The 27,282-nt window shown below is 38.5% G+C and overlaps 1 protein-coding gene across 5 annotated transcripts in view; it reads right to left on the bottom strand.

Annotated features, from left to right (window-relative positions):
* ANKS1B (ankyrin repeat and sterile alpha motif domain containing 1B) overlaps positions 1-27,282 on the bottom strand; it is a 447,745-nt gene that overhangs the window by 151,726 nt on the left and 268,737 nt on the right. For all 5 annotated transcript variants that reach the window (XM_074826981.1, XM_074826982.1, XM_074826977.1 and 2 more), the window contains 2 exons: positions 22,494-22,592; positions 8,010-8,162 (listed from right to left, as the gene is read on the bottom strand). In XM_074826981.1, the coding sequence (XP_074683082.1) occupies positions 8,010-8,162; positions 22,494-22,592 (252 nt within the window). The remainder of the gene's footprint in view (positions 1-8,009; positions 8,163-22,493; positions 22,593-27,282) is intronic.

Raw genomic sequence — 27,282 nt, 5'->3', positions numbered from 1 at the left:
GCACTCTTAATTCTTTTCACTGATCTGAAATCTAGCACAGGGCTCTGAGGTAGAGGAAAAGGAACAGGAATTGTAGATCTGCAGTTGCAATGTCTGAGAATATGTTATTGAGATGTAATGTTTCATTCCTCTTCAAAAACTGCCTCTGCAGGTTGTCACGCTTGGGAAATTAAATAATAACAAGAGAAGAAGAGTCACAGTGTAATTTGTCAAACAGAATCTGAAGGACAGCCTTCCTAAGAAAAAGGTACCTTTTCATGCTATAGAGCATGGGAAATTAAGCTGTCAAATGAGCACTGTACAAAATCCATCCATTTGGTGCATATTACCCAATCAAGCTGTGGAGTTGCTATCTGCTTTGCTGGAGTAGATTGGGAGGCTGCTAAGTGAGACACTAACCTGGTTAAGGAATCTGAATGCAGTATGTGGTCCATTTTTAAGTTCTTTAAGCAGAGACTATAAGTTTTACTGACATTGTAGGTGTATTAGTTGTCTAAGGCCTCATGAGAGCTTTGAGAACTTTCATTACAGTCATTTCTGTTACTTAGAGCTATAGGCTTAAGCTAAATATGTATAAAAGTAATTCTGACTTCAAAATTAGACATGCATAGCTGACATTGTGCATACTGGAGCTGTACAGAGAAAGACTAGAAAGATACAGAACAAGGATTTCTGGAAGTATGAAATGGCTAAATGGACTAACTCTTCAGTTTGCAAATGACATGGCTGAAAGGAGAAATGATAGAAGTGTGTAAAATGAACTACAATATAGAAAAGATAAACATTCATGGATGAACATGCTGAATTATAGCAATGATGTGTAACTTCTCCCTTAAAAGCTTCTCATTATTTGAGGACTGTAGAGTGTCAAAATTGATGCCAATTTTTGAAAAGTTTCATGGAAAATTCATGGAAATACTGGCCTCTGAGCCTGTCCCCCCAGTGAATTAGCAGGAATCTAATGATGAATACTAGTAGTAGACACATGGATAAATACAACCAGGGAGTCAAAGTGACTGCATGTCACTTGAAACCTCATGTCTCAAAAGCCTATTGGTGTTCTTTGAAACATATGAAAAAAGTATATAGAGAAGGTTGATGATCTGCTTAATCTGCTTGTTTGCCTGGATTTCTAAAGCCTTTTGATGAAACCAGTCTTAAAATGCTTTTAAGAAAAAAAACGCAAACACAACAGTCATGACATTAAGCCATAAGAAGAGGTTCTTTCATGGATAAATAGCTGGTTAAACCAGGGAACTGTAGGAGAAAATGCAGTTTTCATAGCGGAGGAAGGTACCTAGTGAATTCCTGAAGAGATCTGTGAATGGACCTCTGCTGTTCAATATATTTATAAATTCCATAGGAAAGAAGACTAACAGTAAGATCACAAAACTTGATGATGATAATAACTCATTCGAGGTTAAAAAGACAAGGAACAGTTGGGATGAACTGGCCCAATTCTAGAAGTCCCTGAGCTGAAAATTATTAATGGTTAGAAGAATTCTATGCAGATAATTCATAATATGCTTGTGCTATCCATGCAGCCTTCCCTGCTCATCTCTTTATGGCCATTTTTATAGACAGTACAGTGGGTTAGGTAGAGCCTCTGATCTGTTTCAGTATGGCCATATTCGTGCTCTTTCATTCCTACAGTACAAAACCTAGTGGGCTGCAGTGAAATGATCATGCAGCAGCTTTAAATGAAACAAAAGAATCCTTTTGTCACACAGTACATAATTAAATTAAATTGTGGAACTTCATGATGTGGAGGGTCCAAAGTACTTAGTTATAAACTAATGGAAGGCAGTCCATTGGTAGCTATTTTCTCTCTCTAGTATCTTTGATCTGATCCTGGACAGCAATCATTATACCATAATGTAAACCAGGAATGCAATTTGTGAGAGACTATCAAGAACAGTACCCCAAAAGCTCAAAATCTGGACAGTAATTGCGTTTAAGAAACTATTTGGTAAAGATTAATTTTACAGAAGACAAAGATATCCATGTGAAAGATGGATGTACAAAAATAGAAGCTCACAGTGCAGGATGAACTAATAGAGAATAATGTAAACCAGGCCACTTACATGTAACCCTCCTCCCAGGAGTTCAGCTATCTGTGATTCAGGGCCTACTTTCAGTACAGCGCAGCTGTGCAACCATTCTCAGTTTTCTTCTGAGAAAATTGCTAGGGCGTGAGAAGGAGCTGTGAGAGAGTGCACATGCTGGAAGCATGCGAGATAAGAAAGGTAAAGTTGCAGACATAACTGAGATTGTTGAGACAGGGGAAACTGGCACCTCAAGGATTCAAAGATAACAACACTCACATGAAAAGGTATAAAATCCCAAGTTAAAAAAAGAGAAATCAGAAGACATCAACTCAACAACATCAGCCTGTTCCAGGGAGCAATGGAGGCCAGCCCTCCCCTACCTGAGTGATGACTACTTGCCCATTAGACTTAATGACTCATTTGGTGGGGGTTGACTTAATGCCTAGTTCATTAGTCCTACAATCTATGTTGTGTGTTAGATGATAAATAGCTTGCTTTGTGCTTTTAAACTGTTTATATCTTGCCTGAAGAATCTCTGGTAAAAGCTGTTTATATCTTGCCTGAAGAATCTCTGGTAAAAGTTCCCTGAAGAGAGTGACTCCCTGAGGGGGAGGGTTACGTAAGTAATCCAGAATAACAGACAAGAATAATATGATTAGTCATGTAGAAGAGCATTTATACTTTAAAGCACAGGTGCACACTTTAGATGGGTTAGGGGATTTCAGAACATAGTGGACTTTTTTTTTTCAGCAGACTATATATATTTCAGAAAAGTTCCCTGTAGCTACAGCATTGAATAAATGATATCTGAATCTGGGTACAGCATCTGACCTCTCTAATGAGCCAAGAAACCTGGACACAAAACCAGAAGTGTTGGGAAAGCCAATGCTGGGAGAAGGCATTCTGAATACTGACAATCCCAGGATAAGGAAATTAGACAATGCTTCCCAGGAAGCACCTACCTGAGAAAATAATGAAGCAAATGGATTTGGGAAAATTCTTGATCTAAATGACAAATGAAGTAGTGAAACAGAATCTAAATTTCAAAGTCTAGCTTGTTGAAAAAGGACAGACAATGCTGGTGGGAGCTCACAAGAAATGCAAATAAATAACTTCAAATTTGATTTTTAATTTTAATTAACTTTTAATTTGATTTTAAAATTTAAAAAAATATTCAAATGCTTTACATAACTGCTGCTTGATTGTGCTTGAAGAAATACACACTATATATGTATACATCAAAGTCTGAAAGAAACTAACATGTAAGTTAGAGCAGACATTACCTTGCTGGAATAATTTGCAATAAATTGCAGGAAGCTGCATATTAAATTTGTTTCTTAATGCCAGTGAGGTAGCTGGCAGACCAGAGAAGCTGAGGGAAGATGGCTGTCCTGGTTTAACCAGGATAGGGTTAAGTTTCCCCAGCAGTGGGGGGGAGCTCTAGCCGGGTTATTCAGATACCATGCGGACCATCACATCCTGGCAGGTCACATTTTCCTGCTTTCCTGGCGCAGGAGCGCGGTGCACTGTGGTTTTGTACATCGTGCTTCTCACTGCTGTATTTGGTAGCTATTTTGCTCTGTTCATTGCTATCACTATTACTGTTATTGTTATTGTTGTTGTTTGTTGTGTTGCTATTGCATTGTTGTATTAAACCTTTCCTTATTTCAGTCTCGGGGCTTTGTATTTCACTCCCTTTGTGGGGGAGGGGCAGCGGCCTCGTGGTCTCAGACCCCGGCAGGGGCTAAATCACCACAATGGCCTTTACCACCAGTGTTTCAGACCTCCATCTCTCATATGCTTGGCATTCTCCTCACAGTTTTGTTTTTTTTTTTTAAATGTGCTTTCCTAGATGGTAACTTCCAAGGATGCTAAAACAGTGTTGTAAATAGAGTAAGAACTGTTCTTTTTAGGAAGATAAGAAGATTCAAAGCTCTGATCAATCCAGCATCTTATGGGTGTAAGGGGTAACTCACAAAGGTTAACTTTAATCATAGAACCATAGAATAATTTATGTTAAAAAAGACCTTTAAGATCATCGAGTCCAACCATAAACCTAACCATAAACCTAACTCTGCCAAGTCCCACTAAACCACATCCCTAAGTGCCCCATCTACAGGTCTTTTAAATACCTCCAGGGATGGTGACTCAACCACTTCCCTGGGCAGCCTGTTTCAATGCTTGTTAACCCTTTCAGTGAAGAAATTTTCCATAATATCCAATCTAAACCTCCTCCGGTGCAACTTGAGGCAGTCTCCTCTCGTCCTATCAACAACCTCACTACGATCTCCTTTCAAGTAGTTGTAGAGAGCGATAAGGTCTCCCCTCCGCCTCCTTTTCTCCAGGCTAAACAATCCCTGTTCCCTCAGCCGCTCCTCATAAGACTTGTTCTCTGGATCATTCACTAGTTTCGTTCTTCTTCTCTGGACATGTTCTGGCACCTCAATGTCTTTCTTGCAGTGAGGGGCCCAAAACTGAACACAGTATTCAAGGTGCAGACTCACCAGTACCAAGTACAGGGGGACAATCACTTCCCCAGTCCTGCTGGCCACGCTATTTCTGATACAAACCAGGATACCATTGGCCTTCTTAGCCACCTGGACACACAGCTGGCTCATATTCAGCTGGCTGTTGACCAACATCCCCAGGTCCTTTTCTGCCAGGCAGCTTTCCAGCCACTCTTCTCCAGGCCTGTAGCACTGTATGGGGCTGTTGTGACCCAAGTGCAGGACCCAGCACTTTAGCCTTGTTGAATCTTACACAAGTGGCTTCAGTCCAATGATCCAGCCTGTCCAGATCCCTCTGTAGAGCCTCCTACCCTCACGTGGATCAACACTCTAAAGCTAATCTTCTTAGCATCTCTGCATGTCAGTAGGGAGAGAAAAACTCCCCTAGGAAGCAATCCAGATAATTAACCATAATTTCACCAACCTGAATCATCCTCTGGATGATCCTTTCTTTCGCCATCCTTTATAAAGGGAATTTAGGGAGGCTAACTTCATTCAGCTGCAGGGAGACTTTCAGAAAATGCTTTCTTCCTTCTGTCTTTCAAAAAATGAACTGTTTGCTTTAATAACTTCATTGAATAGATTTATGCCCCAAAGTAGAAGAAAAGTATCTTGGTCAGCATCACACACGGAAGTTCAGAGGCATGTGATAAGTAAAACTCCCAATAGTATATTGAGATACATTATGATAAGGCTGACCTTATTACTAGTTTAGATCTAGGAAAAAAAATCTAAAACTTCATGAACTTCATCCACAGGTATGTGAGTTGATGATCACAAAGTGTAGAGAGAAGATAATAAAGAGTTTTCATTTTTTAAGATGTAAAGAAGAGCTTATGAAAAATTAAATGTCCCCTTCTCTCCTCTGTCCTTTCAGCTATGCCAGTTTACCTAACAGAAGATATTATCTCTACCTTTAGATCTGTTTCTACCCCTCCAGAAGCCATGGATGATTTCACAATGGCTTAATGGAAAGAAGCACCAAATATGAACTAAGAGATTCCTTGCACCAAAGCAGGAATGGCTTTTATGTCAAATTCAGTGGCTGCAACTATTTAAACTGATGGCTAAAATGAAAAAGTTATCATATCTGTAGGCCTCGATATATTTTTATTGTGTATTTGGCATAAGTGCAAATGAAACACGTTCCATCTAAAACTTAAGCACCAAGACCCACCAAAACAAAGGTACCCTGAATTCTTTTCAGGATGTTGAGTTTGTTTTTTCTCTTATTTTTCAAGTGCCTGGATTCTGACCTACTCAAGTCAGGAGTCCTATTCCAGAGTTAGTGGTTTTGACCTTTATACATGCCTTTATGAAAAACTTTCTGTAATAAGCTCTTGTTTGCCATCACCTGAATGGGAAGTGAGACCCTTGAAATTGATTTCAGACAGCAAGCCTGCTGGTCAGAGATAAGTATCTTGTTCTGCCAGACTGCACAATGCTTCAAACCAATTTCTTGTCCATTTCTGAAAGATTCCCCCCAATTGAAACAGAAAAATAACAGTAAATACTCTTCTAAGCTACAGATTTTCTCAGTGAACATTATATCATTACAGTTAGCTACTACTGATTGGTGGGAATCAAATGTATACTGACTGAACTGAAATAGAAATTCTGAGAATGTAGAACTGGTTTATTTACTATTCTCTTGAACACCAGGATCCAATGTTATATCAGACGGGAGAAATATTTCTCTCTATAGGTATCTATATCTATACAAATACTTAAACAACTGTTTAACAGCTTCTTCTTGCGACTCATGGCAAAAGGGACTGTCTTCCCAAGAAGTACAGGCCTTCAAAAGAACATGATGTTAAGCTTTCAAATTAGAGGGATATGTACTGGTCTGGTTTATACTAATTTTACAGAAGTGTATTCCTGCTAACTTCAGTGCAGGTACTTCCCTTCTCATCAGTTTAAGCAAGGCTGGAATCAAACCACAAGCCTTTAATGAGGCTTTAATGATCCACTTGGGGGAGCTAAAGGGCAATTTGTATCCGAATTGATTATGGCAAAACGTTTGGGATGCAAAATTAAGTTACAGAAGACAATATGAGCAGAGTCTTCCACTTTTTTCAACTCAGTTCTGGTTTTTAATCTGTATTAGCTTCTATATTAAAATTTCAGCCACTAAGTTAAAAAAAAAAATCACAGTTCTAAATAGCTTAGCAGCAGACACCCATAACAGCATCAGTCACATCCTGACTTCAATTATACACCTACAACATACATTGCATGCAACAGACATAATGTGTAAGACAGAGTTTGGTCCTTACTCTTACTCTACATTTTTTCATTAGTTAACATTAACTGTAATGTGACAGCAAGAAAAGAAATTCTAACATGCAATGGTTTTGTCTTTCAGTTAATATGAAATACCCCTCTCTCTTTTTTTTTTTTTTTCCTTTCCTCTTTTCTTTAGATGCTGGTCTTGGGCTATACCTGCTTGTGCCTCACACACCAGTTACTGTGTTGAAACATGGCTTCGCACCATCATTATGTTCTCCATTTCTCCAGACTGGGACACACTGGGAACTGTTTCCTGGTATAAAGCTACATCAGCTGCTTTATCTTATGCTTGATTGCCTATGGTTACTAGTTACTACATGCCTTTGGCTGTTCTGGGAGTTAGGCACTAATTAGAGGCAGAGATGCAGTATCTCCTATACTGGAAGGAATAGCACATCCTTTTGTCTGTGAAGAGCCAATAAGATATGATATTGGGCTTCTTTTCACGTAGGGATTGCCTTGAAGCTCAGATAAACTGACAATACAGTTGATTTCAAAAGCCACAGCAGATCCAAAGCCATAATCATCGATCTTTTATAAAAGAAAACAACTCAGTTTCAGACACATAACTTACATGAAAATTCTATTGGCAAAGCTGTACTGTCAATGTCTTCACTGTAACAGTACAAACTTCATTCCAAATTACTCTGCAGTGCAGTCCACATTAACGTTTATGGTTGTTCATATGTGGGCATCTAATTTAACTGACTCATGTAAATAAAGTTGCAAGCAAAAGTGACAATAAAATAAAATATTTTGTTCCTTTAGCATAACTTATTGACTATATTTAAGGTTTCCTTATTTTATGCTTCATTTAGCCAGAGTATCTGGAAAAAGTAAACTGTATCTTTACAAGAAGTGCTGTTGCTAGGCACTTTAAAAGCAAAGACTTATGCTTTGTAGATATAAACTACCAAAATATATTTTTAAATGTCATTCAGCATCCTGAAGGCAGACACAATCATGCTGATTGAATACCCTGATAAAGACAATGGCAAAGCAAATGGAAGCAAAGGGTACAGTCAACCCAGGTATATGCATGAAAGCTGTAATCATTAACAGCACTTGATGACAGTATTTGTAGTGCAATTTGCTTTTGTGCTTTCTCTTTGATATGTAAGGACATTTAGGAAGAACTACTGCTATAAATTGATCAACTTACATTAATTAATTCAATTTCCCAGATTTTTTTCACAAGGTCCATCGATGTATAGCCATTAATTAGAAAGGATTTGGTATAGTCACCCAGTTCAATGGAATCCAGCCATTCAGCTACAGAGGTGGGATTGTAGCCATCGTGACCAATCTGCTTCATCTGAAAAACAAGAATGAGTAAGAATTACAGATAATATTAATTAAGTGGCTTTCTGAACAGCAGTTATGTGTATTATTTTCTTTGGGTCAGAGTTATCTTATTCTCTGATAAACATTCTTATTAATAATTAGCACAACATGAAACAATTTTGTGAGAAAAAGCACTAATAAAACTTTTTCAGTGGATCTTTTTCTTATGGCTGCTTGCCTTTTAAACCAGAGTATACTAAGACTCTAGCCAGAATTCAATTCTTACTAGACATCAGAGAATCCATAAGTGAGGAAAGGCAAAAGGGTGAAAGAGACATTATTAATATCCTGACTGCACAAAAATGTCAGATTTGCACCTAAGATTTCATAGAAGGGAAGAAATTAGACTGAGGACTGGATCTTTTGGTATCACACTGCAAATGAAACATATTGCCTTGGTTATATTATTCCTAATTTATCTCTTCTACTAGGTTATCTGATATTTTATAATGGTTGAAGCTGCACTATATTTTTCTGCCCCCATGGAGGTTTTAAAAAGTCTCTTTCTTTTACCTGGTCACATTTTTCATGGAACTCCTGGAACTGAACATATTTGTATTGCTCTCTGTCTGTAAAGTTGCTTGAGACTGGACAATCGAACCAAATAGTATTAGAATGGAATTGACAGAATGACGTACACAGAGGCGAAGGACTTGCATTCATATAGCAGCACAGGCACAGAAAGCATAATCACATAAATCTTGTTTTCATAACAAACTAAGAAATACCTCTGGTATCTTATTTTTCTGTATTTTGTTAAGCTACTAAGAAGTAAAGAGCTGCAATTTCCTTTTCACAATTGCCTCTCAGTGATGCAGGTGAAGATTTTCAGGCTAGCCATTAAAGATAAAAATGTAGAAAGCCTCTACCTGTGCAGCTTGTTATGTCATACTGTTTTTATGAATTTTAAAGTAATTTGCACAAGTGGCAGAAGTAGAAGTAGAATGAAGTTGAAAAAATTATGCAGTAGCCTCAATTTTCAACAGTATTATACACATATCATCTTTCTATAGAAGTGTTAACTATTGCTAACTCGATAATACACTGAACTCATAAACTGTTAAGAAGTTTTAGAGGTTTAGAAACCTTGTGTTTTGCGTAGCATCTCCCGACTGTGAAAGGGTGACACTGCGCATGGTGAAAGCCAGTCTCCCATTTCTGCCTGCTTATGTACATTCCTACTTTCTGAGGAACAAGGGAAGTGTGACAGAAACATAAATGCTTTGAGCTTAAGTTTGAAGTGAGTGACAAAGTAATTTAAAAAGGAGAGAATTCTGATCTTAATATCTTGCCTGAGCCAATTTACTTCTCACAGTTTATTTGAAATATAATTTGAATTCAAAACAGAGAAAAAAGTTAAAGTCTGCATTTGAAAGCTGCTGTAGTGTTCGTCGAGCTGTCTGTTCAAATGCAGAAAGCCAGCAGGTCCTGATCTTGGTTTCCTGCAATATCAGATAGGAGCGATGCAGGCACACTGCATTGTGAATATGACAGTTTACTCTTTGGCCTTTTGCTGCAGATGTTGGATATAAAATATTAATGGAAATGTTTAAATGATGTAGTGAAATCATTATCTTAAATAATAAAAGAGAGACAAGAGAAATCACATAATTAACAATGGGAATCATAGCCTTTCAGGTTACTTCTGTAACAAAGGAGTCAGAAAGTGAGAGCTCAGTTTTGTTGTTGAACTTGACATTTTGGAATTCAGTTTCATCCTAATTTAGAATGAAATGCTTAGATGTAAAAAGCATAGCAAATTCTTCTTTCATTGTCATTCAGACTTACTTCAAATCTTAGATTGACAGTAGTCTGTCCAGCAGACTACAAAAACATTGGAGGACCCTGGGAGCTCTGACTCCTGGGAAGCCTATTTCATGAGCTGATTTGAAACAAGGTATGCTTAAAAAACTGACACTTGAAAAGAAAGGACCCCATAAACTGAAGAAGAAAAACCTGCTACAGAGGAGACATGAAGATGATGTACAGGGCCCACAGGGAACACATGATTTTTGAAAGATATAAGGTATTTTTGTTTCCTTTCTCTAATAAAGAAAAGCAAAGCACGTTTGAAACAATTTTCAACATATCCAGATGGGACACATTATGCAAATTATTTCTTTTCTTTATTACTATTTGATCTTTATGTTTAATAAATCCTGATTTTAACATGACATTTTGACCTGCTCATTGAGAAAACTCATGCAGTCTGGTCCATAATTCTGGAAACCCATCAGCCTCTGTGAAAAGCAAACATAGCATGGGAAGTTTCTGAATTCTCAATTCCCACTGGACATATATCCAGTTGTTAAAATAGATATCACTACTATGGTGTGTTGAAAAGGGTGCAGACAAGCAAACATAGGTGAACAATAAGTAAGAGGTTGAGAACAACTGAAAGGTATGTGACAATGCCACTCTCTGGATTTGGTGCCAATAGACAAAATTGTCATCGAGTCACTCAATAGCTTGCACAAAAATACACTGGCCTGTTGTTGGGCAGCAGCAGGCTCTGCAAGCATTTTCCCCTGTCTCAGAGATTTGGCTGCCTGTGTTCAAGGCCACGTTGGGGATAGCGCAGCTGCGTAGCCTTGGATCAGACCTGTGTGAGAAAGAGCAGTGAGAAGCCCAGTCGGGGCCATCCCACCTTCTACAGGAGCTGCATGTGAGCTCATGTCTGTGTCCCTGACACTCACCTGAGCTACGCTGTAGGTACTTCTGTGCCTGACCATGCACATCGCTGATCTTCACCCACTGACTCACCCTCCTGAATTGACCTTGTCCCATTCTCATCCCAGTGGATTTGCCCTGGGACATGGCTGTTCATGGTCACTGCCACTGTCCCAGCCCCACTCACCTTGTGCCGTTGCTCCCTGCTTGCCCCACTGTGCCCCCTCAGCTCCCAGCCCATCTGCCCTGGTAGGACAGCCCCCTTCTGCTGCTCCTGTTCCAGAAAATTAATCTCAGGACTAGAATACTTGCCAGCAGTTTCAGCACAAAAGCAATATTTTCTTTGTCATGAACCAAGAACCACTGTCTTATCTAAAACAGATTTTCTAGAATGTGTCTAATATATGAAAATTAATAAACTTTCAGTATCCATCCTCTTGTACGTAAAGTTTTGTTCTGTCTGTTAATAACATCAACTAGCTTATTAACTGTCATTCATAGATGTCTGGGGTTTTTTTTTTAATATTTATTGACAGACAGATTGGTTATCTAGATGTGACAGTATCATTAATAGTATCTGCTTTTCAAATAAAAAGTTATGGAGTTTTTAAATTTAAAAAACCCACTTTGAAATATCTGTCTGGAAGTGCTGTCCCTTTACTTTATTAGAGCTCTGGTTTAGTTGCATCTTATCCCAGTCCTTATTAATAGGTCATGGCTCTTGGACTGTTTGTATTTTTTTCTATACCACATCATGATCTTAGACACCTCTCATGGATCATTTACACCCTGTAGACTTCCTTGCTTATGCTATTTGTTGATTGGGTTTTTTTGAAAGAAAAAAACCCCTCCTATCTACTGACTGTATTTCCATGTATAATATTTCAATCATTTCACATCACCTACAACACATGCACCAGTGGTGTCAAACACCTAAGCAGCTATGTGCACACTGTTTGACTTAGTATAAAATCTCTAAGCTTCAAGTCATGACAGCCTTTCAAATATTAACTGCTCATAAATAGGGGCAGTATTGTTCTTCCACAGACACTGCTACTAGTTCATTCTGTTATTGTTAAAGAACAATATCGATGTTAGCTGTTTCATTGCAGATGATTTTAGCATGCTGACTATGGAAAGGGCTAGGAATGAAGCCCATAGGATTTAGAGAAAAAGAAATGTTTAAGAAAATATGATATAAATGAAGCATGGAAGGAGACACAAACCATAGGAGATTTCTCTCCTAGGTCCTATTGTTCTATCACTAGCATCACTTCCTTTTAAATGAATAGAAGGCAGAAGCCAGAAAGAGCTGTTTCTCATAATAAAATAGTAATGTCTAGTAGCATCCTAATGGGTTGAGAAATCCTTTACAAGAGACTGTACATCAGTCTTTTTACAGGTGCATCACTGCTATACCTACATAGTCTTTTACATTAGCATAGAAAGTACTTGAGTGTTTGTCTCCGAAAGGTAGCCACATAAACATGAACAGAGCTTCAAAGTAATCACATATGCACTAGAAGCATCAAGGTGAATTCAGTAACATGGACTATTATCAGTTTTCTCTGATCTTCTCAGACAGATGAGGAACTAATGCTATTTTCTTCACAGGTAATATCATTATCTAGTGGATCTCAACACTGTGTGTATTAAAATCAAGTTTTTGATCCACTGTATAAGGAGAAAGAGATGACTTTCACAGCTTTTTAAATGATGGCTATGATTACAGCGGATTTATGCTTGTGTTGGTTTGCAAGAAACATCTTTTTAGCAAGCACATAATGCTTTTTTTTTAAACTGCTGGCCTATCTGAGAGATTTAAGGAGCACTTTTGGGAACTTGTATGAAACTGTCAACTGCCAATCTGAGTAATTCTGGATGATTGTAATGGAGGCGGGGGGGCATATCAGTTCTTTTTTTCTTGTCTTTGTGAGTTGCCTGTTTTATATTATGTACTTTACAAATGCGATCAGTTGGACTCATGTTGTTGGAAGAGGAAATCATTCTTCCTCTGGAGCGGTGAAAGAAAAGGCTCAGGAGAGTGAGACTTCTGAAGACCACAGGGCTTGGCTGGCACAGGGGCAGCATGTAAAGCTGGTGCCTGCAGTGCTTGTGCAGAAATTGAGCCTGCAGTTAAGGGCAGAGAGGTAGCTCTCACGGGGGATGGGCACAACTCCCTAAGGACCTGAGAAGACTTTGCATTTGCTGCTGTTGAGAAAGGAACTGAGTGAAAACAGGGACCTATGTGCAAAGACAACAGTGGGTGAGGAAGAGCTATCTATAAACCTTTTGGTTCTCTATTCTGTCTACCTTGTCACATATTTAAAAAGTTAACTATTCAAGCTTGTGTTCTATTAATATTTGACTTTTCTTTCCGCTAATCAAAAGCCTTCCGTCTTCTTGTGAAAGACATCTATAAAAAGACAGTACAGGCACATTCACTTCACAGCACTGCCTGATTCAGGATCCTGCCCTGATGGCAAATCCAGAATACCACAAACTGAGTTCAGTTTTCTGCCTAAGATTGCCAACATTGCAATAGGCACCCTTTCGATGGTTTTTGCAGTTGGAATTTGTCATCTGAATTTAAAGGAAAATAGATGTACAAACACTTTTTTTTTTTTTCCTGGAAAAATTTAAACAGGTCCACATCCAGAAGACTGAAAAGATTTCTTAGTGCTTCATCAGACACAATACCTGGGACAAGGGAAGAACAGCTTTCATTCAGTGCTACCGAGGATGACCTATGCAACAGTTCAGGACATTTCCATTGCATATAATGTGATCTTAAGGAGACCTAAATCTAGGATTTGTGGACTAAGTGGAAGCTAAGGTCTTTGATCTCATGAGTTTTTACAAGTATAATTTCTAAAAGCAGCTGTGTGGGTATTTGTTGGTACTTCGGTGCATAGAGCTAGAGCTTTACAGGCATACTTTCAGAAACTGGGTATTAGCAGAGACTGACATCTCCAAAACCAAACTTTCATCTTTTGCTGGATCCTGAGTAGCTCTGCTTGTTTTACTTTAGATGACATGCTATCAACTCCACCTTTGTTTTTTTATCCCACTTGGGGGTTGAACTAGTCATGATCTTTTTAGCCTAACAGTACTGTATCTTGGTGCCACAGATTGAAAAGTAATCTGATTATTGTCTCTACTTCTCATGGGTTTGTTTTTCAGACTAGTCTGGTTATGTAGTATCCAGCTTTCTGTTTGGAGGAAAGTAAACCAGAAGATCCGCACCAGTCAGGCACCAAAAACATTTTCAACCCCTAACAGGGACACAAAGATCGGAATCAAGTGACTGACAGTCTTAACACCAAGTTCTTCAATGGGAGAGAACATACATGCATGTATGGACCAAATGGTGGAGGTATACCTTTGTATTTGCTGTCAGCTGCACTTAACTCTTCATGACTCCTATCCTTTCCCTCCTTGATACTTCTGGTTTATTTGCCTTACTTTCTCTTGTCTTGCTCAGAACTCTGCTGAATTTCTTTTTGCTTCTATAATGATTTTATTATCATCCACGTTTTACTAATGCTATTTTTTGTGATGTTCAAAAAAATCATTAATCTCTTCAGCTTCACAGAAGATCCCATAGGGTGCTAACTGGACCTCCAAGGAAATGATGCTGTTCATCAACTCGTTCTGTAAAAAAGTTGAAAGCTTCCTGATAGCAGAGTAACCGGGTGTCAGTATCAAGAGGCGGCTGACCTCATGACTGCTGTGAGGAGTCCTGAGGTGTCCAATTATGCTTCTTGCAGTGACCAGTGGGCCAGCTGCAGAAGTGACCAGAGACAGATGAAGAAGGAGGCAGGGCCAATCCTGAGGAAGAAATGCTGCTTCCATGGATAGGCACTCTTATGTTTCTCATTCTTGCAGACTCTTTCTAGGTGTTTGAGTTGCAACAGACTGTGATGACTGATTGAACCTCTTCTATTCTTTCCACAACTGCAAGTGCTACTCCTGCCTGTTTTGTTAGGCCACACTGACCAGTTTCTGTCATTGCTAGTCCACAGTGGGCTGTGACAGCCCTCAGGAAAATGTTTGTGTCATTAGTCTCTATGATTTTTAGCTTTTCTTTAGTGCTGGATATCTTCCTAAGAGGTGTGCTCTCTGAGACTGGGCAGCAGCGATTATGAGCCATAGGCTGTTCATGGCACCTCTGGAGGCCACCTCGGTGTCTCTCTGGAGACCTTTGAACCTCTGTATGTGAGACAGCTATAGAGAACTTGTCCACAGCATGCTGTGCAGTCAGAGATCATTTCTGAGACTGAAGAGGTCCAGCCAGGGACCCTCTGGGGCACTATGCCTTGAATACAATGTACTAACAGCCCACCATAAGACTGAAAGGGGAGAGTCATTCACTGAATGGAGTATTTCAACCAAAGGCATAGACACAGGGGAGATGAATCATTTCTCTTGATAGATGAAAAGTGGGAGAGGATGGGACAAAAGCTCTTATCTCACTGGAGGAGGGGGAGAAGGACATAGAGAAGGGTTTCTTGGTGAGAGGGAACATAGAAAAGCACCCTCTGACCTAGCCAGCACCGAATCTCTAGCTGTCTTCAAGTCTTATTCCTCCTCCCTCCCTGAGTCATGGCAGTCACTAACATAAGCCTTGTTAGCCTTTCATTCCTGCCACCTCACCAACCATCTCCTAGCAGCTCCAACTGGAATTTTGTTTATAGTCAAATGGCCTGCACGTTTTCCAGATGGCACTGGAGACAGAAGTTAGCAGTCACACACCAGTAGGTAGAATAAATGCTATCAACCCAGCCATTGAGGAGTGAACGGATGAAGCGAGTAAGCCTCAGAGGCCATAAAGATATCTCCACTTCTTTTGTGTGGAGGTGGGATTGGGAAATTCAGCCACACAAGGAAACAGAGATCCATTTCTTTGCAATCTTCCCATTTCATTTGAAACCCTGAAAAAGACATTCAATGTTAATCACATTTTCCTTATATTACTCCAGTCACTTCTGGTTGGTCTTCCCTTCATCTGGGAAGGTGCAGCAGCCTGGACACAAGTGCCATCCTTGATGCTCTGAGAAGATTCAAAGAGAACAGAGGACTGTGCTTATGGGTTTTGAAGAAACTGGTCTTTGCTATTTCAGTCTGTCAAAAAGTTAAAAAGACTTAACTGTGTACTTGCACAGTCTGTGCAGAACATAGCCCAGACCTATAGTTTGGGAAACAATGGAAATATTTGTGTCCAGTCTGTCATGCATCCTCCTATCTTGCAGGCAGATGGCGAAAGCCATAGTCTCCTTTCACACAGCATGTGACAGAGTTACAGTTAATCTGGGTACTTGCTCCATATCTGAGTATGTATGGTCTCATGATGTTACCGAAAATCCGGAATAAAGAACTTATCAACACCAATTTGATGCAGATAAGCAGACACTTCTTTATTGACGGCCGGGCGCGCAGGGGAGTGTTCTCACCAACAGCGCGCACCAAGCACTAAAATCACTCATCTTATATAGAACTTTTCATATACAATTTCCAAGGACACAGTTTCATACACAAACACAATTCCCAAGGACACAGTTTCATACACAAACACAATTCCCAAGGACACAGTTTCATACACAAACACAATTCCCAAGGACACAGTTTCATACACAAACACAGTTTCCTTGGCAAGTACTTGTAAGCTGTTACGGTTGTTTCCCCAAGTTTCTATTAATCCTAGACTTTGATAACTACTTGTATTCTTCTGGTCCTATCTATATATTATAAATCAACTTACAGATCAGTTTGTATTTGGTTACCTAGGTTCCAAACGTTTCTACTAAATGATTATGACCAATCTCTTCGGCCTTGGTATGGGACTGTATAGGTGACTCTAAAGCAGCAATCGGTTGCCAACACAAACCACAACAAACAAAAATTTTTACTAAATATTTCTTATGATTTTATATTTCTATTAAATCAAACACAATTTCTTCTACTTATTGGTAAATCGATAACAATGACCTGGTGATCCAGAAGGTGCATAGCATTTTGCATGAGGCAGGCGGTATCCAGATCCTGCTAACGCTATTGCTGCCCATAGAGAGGACGCTAGAGTTCCCTCTGAATCCAGCGCTGGAATTATGGACCATATGGGTATTGGAAATCCTTTTGATGACCAGAAAATATGTTCATAAATATGCCTCACTGAGTAAAGGTGTGGGACAACTGACTGGCAGTCTTTGTAGCTTATAGCTGCCTGTGGACAGGTTGCAGATAGGAATGTCAATACCATCAGTGGCCCTTATGGAGCTCATGAATACATGAAGGGTGAAAGTCTGGGACAAAACAGCCACACCAGCAAAAACTCCCAGAAAGCAATTGTCCATATCTACTTTCTCAGACAAAAGGATCTGCAGAAAGTCTAAGTCAGCTCAGTCACCCTAGTCTAGCTGCCATAGAAAGAGAAGAGTGCTTCCACTCATATAGAGTATTTCCTTGCCTGCTGACTATTTTCAGAGCAGCCAGTAGGCATTGCTGAGTCAACCACAAATAAGAAAGTATAAAATAAGCAGGAAGAGAAATAAGACTTAGTGTATGGGCAATGGTGGCAGGACCAGTGACATGCTACTGTTACCTAAATAATACAGATAAATCACAGCATGTCATGTCTAGAGTGGCTCACTGATAGGCTTAGTTAAGAAGGAAATGTTTGTGAGACTGCTTTCATCAGACAGTTTTGAAACACATGCATGGAGAGGACATCGAGAAGGCTAAGGGGAGACCTCATCACTCTCTACAACTACCTGAAAGGACATTGTAGAGAGGTTGGTGCTGGTCTCTTCTCACAGGTGATTAGTGACAGAACAAGAGGGAATGGCTTTAAATTGCAACAGGGGAGGTTTAGACTGGACGTTAGGAAAAAATGTTTCACAGAAAGAGTGGTCAGACAGTGGAATAGGCTGCCCAGGGAGGTGGTGGAGTCACCATCCCTGGATGTGTTTAAGGGTCGTTTAGATGAGATGTTGGTGGATATGGTGTAGGGGAGAACTTTGTAGAGTAGGGCTGATGGTTGGACTCGATGATCCCAAGGATCTTTCCCAGCCTGAATGATTCTGTGATTCTGTGACATTTGGTCTTTGGGACCAGTCTAAAGCTAGTCTGAAGTAAACACCTGGTATCTAACTGCCTTGTTTTACTGATCCATTCCTATTCCACTGCATTACTTAAATAATGTAGACTACACATTTGTGTTTCAGAGTTGAAAAATTCGTTGTTATGCTGGATTCTGACACCTTTTTCTGTCCTTATCATTAAAGGTCTTATAAGCAGTGCCATGAGCAGGTGAGTGGCTTCCTTCCAAACCAGGAGAGTAATTGCCAGAGGCATTATAAGGAGGAGAAACAGCAGGGTAGAAAGCACTTCCTTTGAATCCTGTTTTTCTTCTTCACTTCCAGAGACCAGAACCAAGGAGTCACAGCCAGAAACGATCATAAATATTATGATACCACTTTGCAACATCTCCTAGTTTGGACATTGTCTTTAGGAATGGAAGTTTTAGCTGTGTTAAATGGGGGAGATTAAACACCAGGATACAGATCAGCTTGCTAAGATCTGGAATGTCTAAGCCAATAGCAGTATAGCAATAGCAAACATATGATGCGGTCTTTCTCTGTCACATATGCAGCACAGTTCATGTGCACATGCACAGTAGTTCTGTTTTCCTAAATGCCAGACTTACTGTGCTTGCACTGAAGAGTGTTACATATGAGTAATAGATCCAGCACTTTTTGGAAGCACAGCTTTACTGCTCATATAACACTACTCACAGACAGCATGTGCTCATAGCCTGCTCATATCCTACTCCTCGTCTGCTTCTGCAAAGCACCCAGGAAAGAGTCTGTCTGTCTGCACACCACTGCTACAAGTTTCTCAGACTTGCTTTGTGCTGAGACCTCTCCGTGCAGGAAGGAACAAGCTGTATACTTTAAGAATAGCTCTGAATCCAGGAGAAAGCTGCTTTCAGCTAACATCTTACTTCCATCTGTCAAATGAGAGAATGTGTTCCCATTATGCACTGGGAGGAGCCATACATTGAGCATCCCACTGAAAAACAATCCTTTTTCTTATCTAAGTTCTCAGATAAACTAGGATAATTATTATTTTCAAAAACATTTTAGCTTTTGAGGAACCCATTGAGAAGTCACTTGCACATAGGTTTTGGATGCCAAAATAACTTGACCATGGTCCTTAGGTTTCCTATGTCACTTAAGTGTGGCTAAAATTTTACATCATGACTGCTACTATTTTCTTAGTCAATTAGGCATATCCTGCACACAATTCTTTTCTCAGCACTATTTTTTTTTTTTCTCAGATCTGTGTATCGCAACTTCAGTATCTTTTTAGACATTGTCTCTACCTCAAGACATGTCTGAACTTCATTTTAATAAACCATATAAAATCATTCTCCAAACATTTATTGATTTCATTCTTTCCACATAAAAAAATACTAAATGCAGTATCAAACTCTGCTACAAAATTTGCTCTAAGACTGATGTCATGTATAAAATATTTCCACTTCAAGTATTAACTTTACAAATCATATTTCTACTGGAGTGACTTAACCTTATCTAATAATAATAAGCCATAAAGTGCTCTAGTTAATATTAATGTGAAACTTGAATAAGTTAAATTACGTTAGTGTGAGATGAGAATTTGGGCTACTAGCTCTAATCCAACAAAAATGAAGGGTATTTTGAAAAGCAGAAATCTAACTGGAAGATTTCAATTCTGCCTATCTCTTACAAACATATGTTTACACTCTTAGGAAATGTTCCTCTCAAATATAGAATCATCAGGGAAAAATATTTTGAGGCATCTGGGTAAACATACCTTTTTATACTGGTTAAACACTGCATAAGAAACTACAATGATTAATTAATCTATATTTGGATAGATATGTGGGTTTTTTTCCTGTTTAAAACTACTTCAAGCTCTAGAAAGAAGTTCCTAAACAGGCTACTGGTGTTTGAAATACAAAAATTCATCACTCTTTAGGAAGCCAGAAATTACTGAGTTAAAAAAAAGACATTTTTTCTTTTCAGCCACTAAATGCCTGTTGCATTTTCAGCCTGCAGAGATGAATATTGATGAGAATAACAAAAAGAGCTTTTAAAAAAGTGTATTTTAAAACCTTGACAAAAGATTTGTTACTTGATTTTTACTCTCTAAGCTTATTCAATACTGCCTGATTATATGGCTCTAAGGAAGTGTTGTTCCATAGATGTTTTTTAAAGCATTTAACTTCCACCTCAAAATCTGAGTTAAAAAGTATCACAAGACAGGAAACATTAATAGTAAAGCTAAAAATAACATAATCAGCAATGTTATTAAATACTAAAACACAAGGAGTCATCAAGTTTTAAATTAAATGAGGAACAGAAAAGAGGTACATGTTCAAAACAAACAAACTAAAATAAACAAAATAAAAATTAGATAAAAAAGAATTTTTATCTAATGAGATTCAAATTAGTGAGACTCCAGTTATGGTTTAAGATCTTAAAATATTTAGATAGTAGGCACTGTTTTGAATGCATGATGATAGAGCTGAACTTATCAACAAACAAATAGATATACAAAAATTTTCCTGGTGAAAATTTTTTAGATCTTCAGCAAGCTGTTGTGAATACAGCAAGGGTGAGTTACATTAGATAAAACTTATCATGATCCCAATTTTTGGGCCCCATAACTATTCCAACAGCTGTGCCTTTAAAAGAACTCCGTTTTGAATAGGAAATTATGTATTTTTACTATGTAAGCTCTCTTGCATTGCTGAGTCATTCAAGTGAAGAAATGTGATGCACACTTCAGCTTTCAACTATCTTTGTTTTGGTGTAACGTTCTTGCATCAAAGGCACATTAAAAACGTCGTCCTTAAGGACTGTTTTTTCTAGCTTGACAGGGAAGCTGCTAAAGACTGCCTCACCATTATTCAGCCCATGCTTCAAGCCATTCTGTGTTAATTATCTTTAGTTCAGAAGATGTTGATTCTTCCAACTGCATAACCATCTTGTTCTCAACTGGTTTCAAGAGTATCTCCAGATCTCGATTCTCTCCTTTCTCACATTAAGCACATTTTAAAAAGAGCTCAGCTGGAGTTTTATGACAGAATGGTCATAATGGTCTCAGCATTAGTATACTCTCCAAAAGCAGATATTATTAACAATGTTTTCATAAACACCAGTTACTGAGTGGAGGGTAGCACTAAAATTATGATATATTAACAATCCATTCATTAATTTTGAAAAATTTAAATGAGAATATAAGAAAGCTGATCTCTCTAAAAGTATGAAAACCAGAAAAGAATATTTCATTAGCTAAAAGCAGGGATTAAGATTACAAAATTTTGTTTGAATGATAATATTGCTGAAAAATGCATAAATTCATAGTTAAACCTGAAATACCTATTGTAATTCATCAAATGCTACATTTATATACCCTACTACTTCTACCATTTACCTCACTTGTCTAATATGGTATGTGGAACATTATTGTCTTTAATAATCTTTGGTGTTTCAGTGCATAGACTCATATAGTAATATATATAACTAACACATCCAGATACAAAAATTGTTCACAACTTCTAATTTTTACCATACAACAGAAACCCTTGTTCTCTTCTACAAGTGATCCACCCAGTAAGCTTTGATGCATCAAAAAGCCTCTTCTAGCAATTGCCAGCCACATGTTCTAGACTGAAAAGTCCTTTAATAACTCTTCTCATTCTCCAATATTATCAAATTGCAAGCAGACTAATCTCTATTTACCTCGGTTACTCTACATGTGCTCCTTCCAGAACACACCATGTACTTTACACTAGGTTTTATTCCTGTCCTAGTATCTTGCACTAAGTATCTGCATCACATGTAGCAGCCTTCTGAGCCTTACTGGTGTCCATTTCTCATTCAGTCTCCTTATACAGCTTTTCAAAATCAAATAGTAAGTTTTCATGCTAGGCTCACTATCTCTTGTTTGGAATTCTGGTAGCAGCCTCCACTGACATATTCTGGTACACAAAAGATAACAACAATCCCTTTCTATCACTGATTTTAAAATCTATAGTTTAAATCAGCTAGCACCAAAACTTATTGGAAAAATGACTGCAAGTTATTCTGTCCACAGCTGGGAAGCAAAATTTATGTACACAGCAGCAAATCAAATATGAAGCCTGCAGGAAGTCTCTGCATCTCACATGAAAGGCAGGTATTAGGAAAACAATGTTTCATCCAAGGCTTTTAAGAATACTTATGTAAGGGGCAAAGTATTTCCAGGCCAACTGCTATGTAAAGACAAACATCTAAGACTCATTGACAGCCTTATTTACACATATGTAATGACAGTCTATAAATAGATTGAAAAGCTAAAAATAATGAAAATAAATTCTAAAGAGCCATCACTTCAGATTACAGATTTTACTCTCCTTTGCTTTGTCAATTACATCTATACAAAGTGAGTCCAATACAATGACATTACTTTGTCACATTTGCATATGCAAAAACCATGTCTACAGAAACAGTAGAGAGTTATGTTTATCTCCATTCAAAAAAGTGTTTTAAATAACATAAAAACTGTAGGTGTTCCCTTGCTTGGATGATAATAGAAAGTATACCTTTGGGAGAAGCTGGATTGCTTGGAGTATTCTCTGTCTGTGTCCAGAGTTAAGGATTCCTATTTCCAAGAGATCCTGGTCCTCCATTACATTGCTTCCCTAAAAATGGAAAAAAAAAAAAGTGGAATAGAAATGAAAAAATAACAGATGCCTTCAATAGCATGAAACAAGCCCTTTTGTTGTCTTTAAAGCAGAACACTTTGCTTAACTTATAGTATCTGACAAGAATCATAAATTACTGATGATTGCATTCATTTTCACAATGACAAAATATGGTGGAAGGCACTTGAACTCATGGACAATTACTATACTGCTGGTAGCACTGCTGGTGGGGAAACTGTAGCTCTCACTCAAACCAAATACCAGATGCAAACCTTCTTTCATTTGACCAGAACCAAGGATGTGACTACAGAAATGTTCAGAAACTTAATTTTTCAATTCCCCTCCTCCCTCACCCAACTATCCATGCTATTAATTTTTCTCCAGACTGGAAAATACTTAACACAGAATAAGATGAGCAGAGTGGATGAGGATAAAATTATTTAGTTCCTTGTTAGTAAAATCATGAAGAAATGGAGTGGTATCAACAAACCCCATACAGTCCCTATCCACCTAAATTTAACTCTACCAGTGCAATCCTAACTTTCTGTCACTGCTCCTATCTCCCTGCTTGCAGGCAGGTCAAATAATTCCTGACATGCAAACAGCTGAAAAAGACCATCTGTTCAAACAATACACAAAATAATTGCCCACAAATGTCCATAAAATAAGCCTCCACAATTCAAGCCTCTATTCTTAGAAGTTTCTAGCAGTAGGAGAGGACTTATAGATACACAAACAGGATAATACGACTCCTAAGTTCAAGGAGTCTGACACCACCTAGATAGTAAGTTCAGCATTTGCAGGTTAAGGTACTTGATTAGCTGGCAGTGACTATTTGGAATCACAGGAGGCACAACAGTAGCTCAGAAAGGGAATTGCAGCCAGGGATCAAATCAAGCTGGCTCAAAGTAGGCTGGCAATCTTGTATTCCTTTTTTTAGACTACCTCATTTCAGACAAAAACTCAGCTTTTTAAAAATTTATTTTATTTTTAAAAAGCTTATAACTATTGCAGTTGCAAACAAAACCTGCAAAAAACATGACCTGTCTTGAACTCTTACCCCTGTTGGAGTCTCATGACACTGATTTTGCTATAAGCAACAATCATTTCTATTCATACTCATTTAACATCATCATGAAATAGTCTTTATGCGAGCAAATCCATGAAAACTTCATGTCCACCTTTCCATTTGGCTTGCTGCTTCTGACTCAGCAGAGCTCTTAAGCAGCAGCAAAATGAAAAGCTACTAGACACATAACAGAACATGCTTAAATACTTTGCTGAATCAGGGCTTAATAATGGATAGGAATTCTTTCTGAATACCAAATCTCCTGTCCCACAGCAACATAGCTTTCTTTCAAAAAGCACACTGGAATATGCAATACTTCACCGTGTTCAGCTGCTAAATCTTCACTCTTTTCAGATGGACTGATTAGTTTACAGATGTACTCTTGAGGACTCTCGAGTGCTACTCTGCAGAGTATCCTGCAAAATCTAGGGGATGTCTTTTAGGGCAATCATGGAAACTTTGCAAAGCTATTACATTTAAAATTATATTTCACACTAAGTGCTATGATTTAAGACTACAAGTCTGCCAATCATAACCTGAAAGAATTTGTGTGCAGCATTCAGAACAGTGGCAAGCAGAGACCTGCTCTAAAGGGAGCTGTGCAATCATGCTGGTTTAAGTAGATCACACGGTATAAGAGTGCATGCAGCACAGGCTGTGCCAACAGTGATAGTGATGAGATGGGGTTAATACCCCCTTCATCTCCCTAGTAAACACATACAAAATATAATTTCCCCTTTCTTCCTTTCTCCTTTAAATAACCTAAAGTACGCTGTAAACTTACAGTAAGAACTGGGGAAAAAAAACCCTTCCATTTAGGGCTGGATTCTCTAGCTGCTGGAAATAGCTAGCATGAATGGATTTAAGGAAACTGAGCCAACTGAGGATCCAGTCCAAAACAAAGGCTATACATTTTCATTCATTTTAATAAATGCAGCTATTTTGTTTACAGCTATTGCTTTCACTTCATTTCACTGTTTTTCAGATTTCACCTTTCATCGCTACATGATGTTTATGCACAATCATAGTGTACTCATCACCGAGTTCCTGCACAATGTTTACTGGTGTCAGTAACCTTGGCATCCAGCTTCAAATATTGCAATGTTTAAAACTGTTCAACTAACAGGCACAGGAAAAATGGTGTCGATTTGCACATAGTTGCTGCATAGCAGAGAAAGCATTATTTTATTAACTCTTTACTGTTGTTTTTTTCCTTATATATTAGTTCATATATTTTGTTTCTTTGTAGTTGGTATTATATATATTTTTAAAGTATGTCAGGGTTACAAAATCAAATATTAAAAATTCAGGAAAGGCTGGAATTCATGTTGCCTCCTTGTCTCCAGTCTAAGAAAGCAACAACCTGGTTCTTCAATGTGCTCAGGTTTTGGAGCTTTTGCTGTGTTACCATCAGTGTCAACAGTAGCAGACAGCCATCTCGCCATCTCTCCTGTAAAACAGACATCATTGTCTCCTGCCACGGAGTTAAACCAGGTCTTCATCTTTATACAAGAGCAAACCAGGAAATTTTAGATACTCAGTATAATCCACAATTGCTTAGCACAGAGGAGTAAACTAATAGCAGTAGAAAGCTGTCGTCTGCTTTGCAGACATACCTGTGAAGAGAAAGAAACAGTCCCCTGTATTCCTATCTCCATGGTGTCTGCTCCCATTCTCCCCTTAATTCCAGTGCCTGATTCTTTTTTTACCTGATTATCCTTATTGCGCTCCTCCAGCCTCCTTCCATAGGCTCCTATGTTGAGAGTGAGGAAAACCTAACTTTCTTCTGTGGCGGATCAGAGACAAGAGGATAAATTCTCTCCCTGCTCTTAGCTGCCATGCACACATTTATTATAAATTGGGCCAAATTTAACCTCAATTAACTTTACAGAGATGACATGGTAAATGTAATTAAAATTACTATGAATGCAAGAGTGTCTTTTTAGCACTATTTCAGCCTTAGCAGAAGCTATATTACCTGATACATTCACCAAAAACCAAATCATTCTAGTAGTCACTTAGAGAATTTGAGTCCAAAGATTTAATTTTGCTATGCTTATATACAAACCAGGTTCTTATAACAGGAAATATGGGACAGCAATCTCTACTGGGGTTATTATGCTTTTATTATGTAATAAAAACTTAAGAGGCTTTGTGATATTGTAGTTTCTTAAATCTATAGGAAAACTTAGTTGGAAGGAAAACTTACTTCTTGGAATTAAAACAATAAGAATATATCAAAATTGCTTATAGGATAGATTCAGATCTCATTTGCTTCCTGTCTTGTTAATGCATAAGAGATAGTCTTACTTATGAATTAGAAAGATCCTGCTTCTGAAGTTCCAGTTAGGAAAGAGTGTAGCTGACACCCCCCCCCAGGATTTGTGGTTCTGCATAACTCTCAGGAATATCATCTTTTTCCCTGTAAGCACATACAGGAAGCCAATCTCCTGAGTAAGAAGGCAGTAGTTTCACAGAACAGTTGGGCTCAAGAAGGAAGGAAAAACGACTCTGCATGTGGGAGACTGGAGGCATATGAAAAACAACACAATTTAAAAAACCCAGAAATTTTGCCAAAATCTGAGATAGTTCCTATAAATAAGTTCAGAATGAAATACATAATGGTAAACTATGAGATAAAGATTTTATTGGCATTTATTTGAGTTCCACACAAAATCACCTCTGGCACTCTCTACCTGAGGTTAATACAGTCTTTCTGAAAAATGCTTGATTAGACCTTTATACCAGAGTCCAAATATATGTAAGTAGATATAAGTATATGGAACATTTAGAAAACAATTTAATCTGGAATATGTCAGATTTATAGCAAAAAAAAAATTATTATTAAATACTATTAAAATGCTATTAAAAATAACCTAATAATTTCATCTACTATCAAAAGAGAACAACTTTCAAGATTCTGCTGCACCATCAACATAATGAGATCAGTAGGGACTCTGAAGAGCTGGTACAGGTGGCATCTAACACATAGTGATGGGTAGGATCATGGTGCATGCATATCACAGTCAAGGCCTGGTGGGTGTTCAAAGTGCCTTGCCAATATCTCTACCGATGTGTACTGCACTGAATCTCACCCTGGCTGACTGAGGCTTGACACTGCAGGAGCACAGCTGGGGGGATCTGAATGGAGATGGGGCAGCAGACCTCATACTTGGGCTTACAGGGCTGCTGGACATATGACCTGGCACAGAAAGGAAAAAAGAGAATATGGGAGGTGGTACACTTAGCTGGAGTATCTGAGAGCACTGAGAGCACCATCATTCCTGCCACTCAGATAAGAGAGGTGGGAGACAGGCAGGAGCAGATGGGAATGTACTTCCATTATACATGCTTGGAGACTGAAGTCAGATTGAAAACTGAGACCAACAGCACCAAAGAGCTCTATTCTTTCTTACCCCTTCCATCTCAAATGCATAACTGGAAAGAAAGGGAGCAGGTATCTGATACCAATGGGAACAAAGACTGTTACGAAGCACATCCTTAACAGCTCACTTAAACCTGCCCTCTTCTCAGTCTGAATTGCTTTGCTTCTCACCCACCTAATCGTAATATCTTTCCACACTGCATCCCCTTAGAATAGTTGACATCTGAACTGTC

This window comes from Strix aluco, chromosome 5, assembly GCF_031877795.1.
Source record: "Strix aluco isolate bStrAlu1 chromosome 5, bStrAlu1.hap1, whole genome shotgun sequence".
Classification (NCBI taxonomy): Eukaryota; Metazoa; Chordata; class Aves; order Strigiformes; family Strigidae; genus Strix; species Strix aluco.
This window is presented reverse-complemented; position numbering and strand designations above follow the sequence as displayed.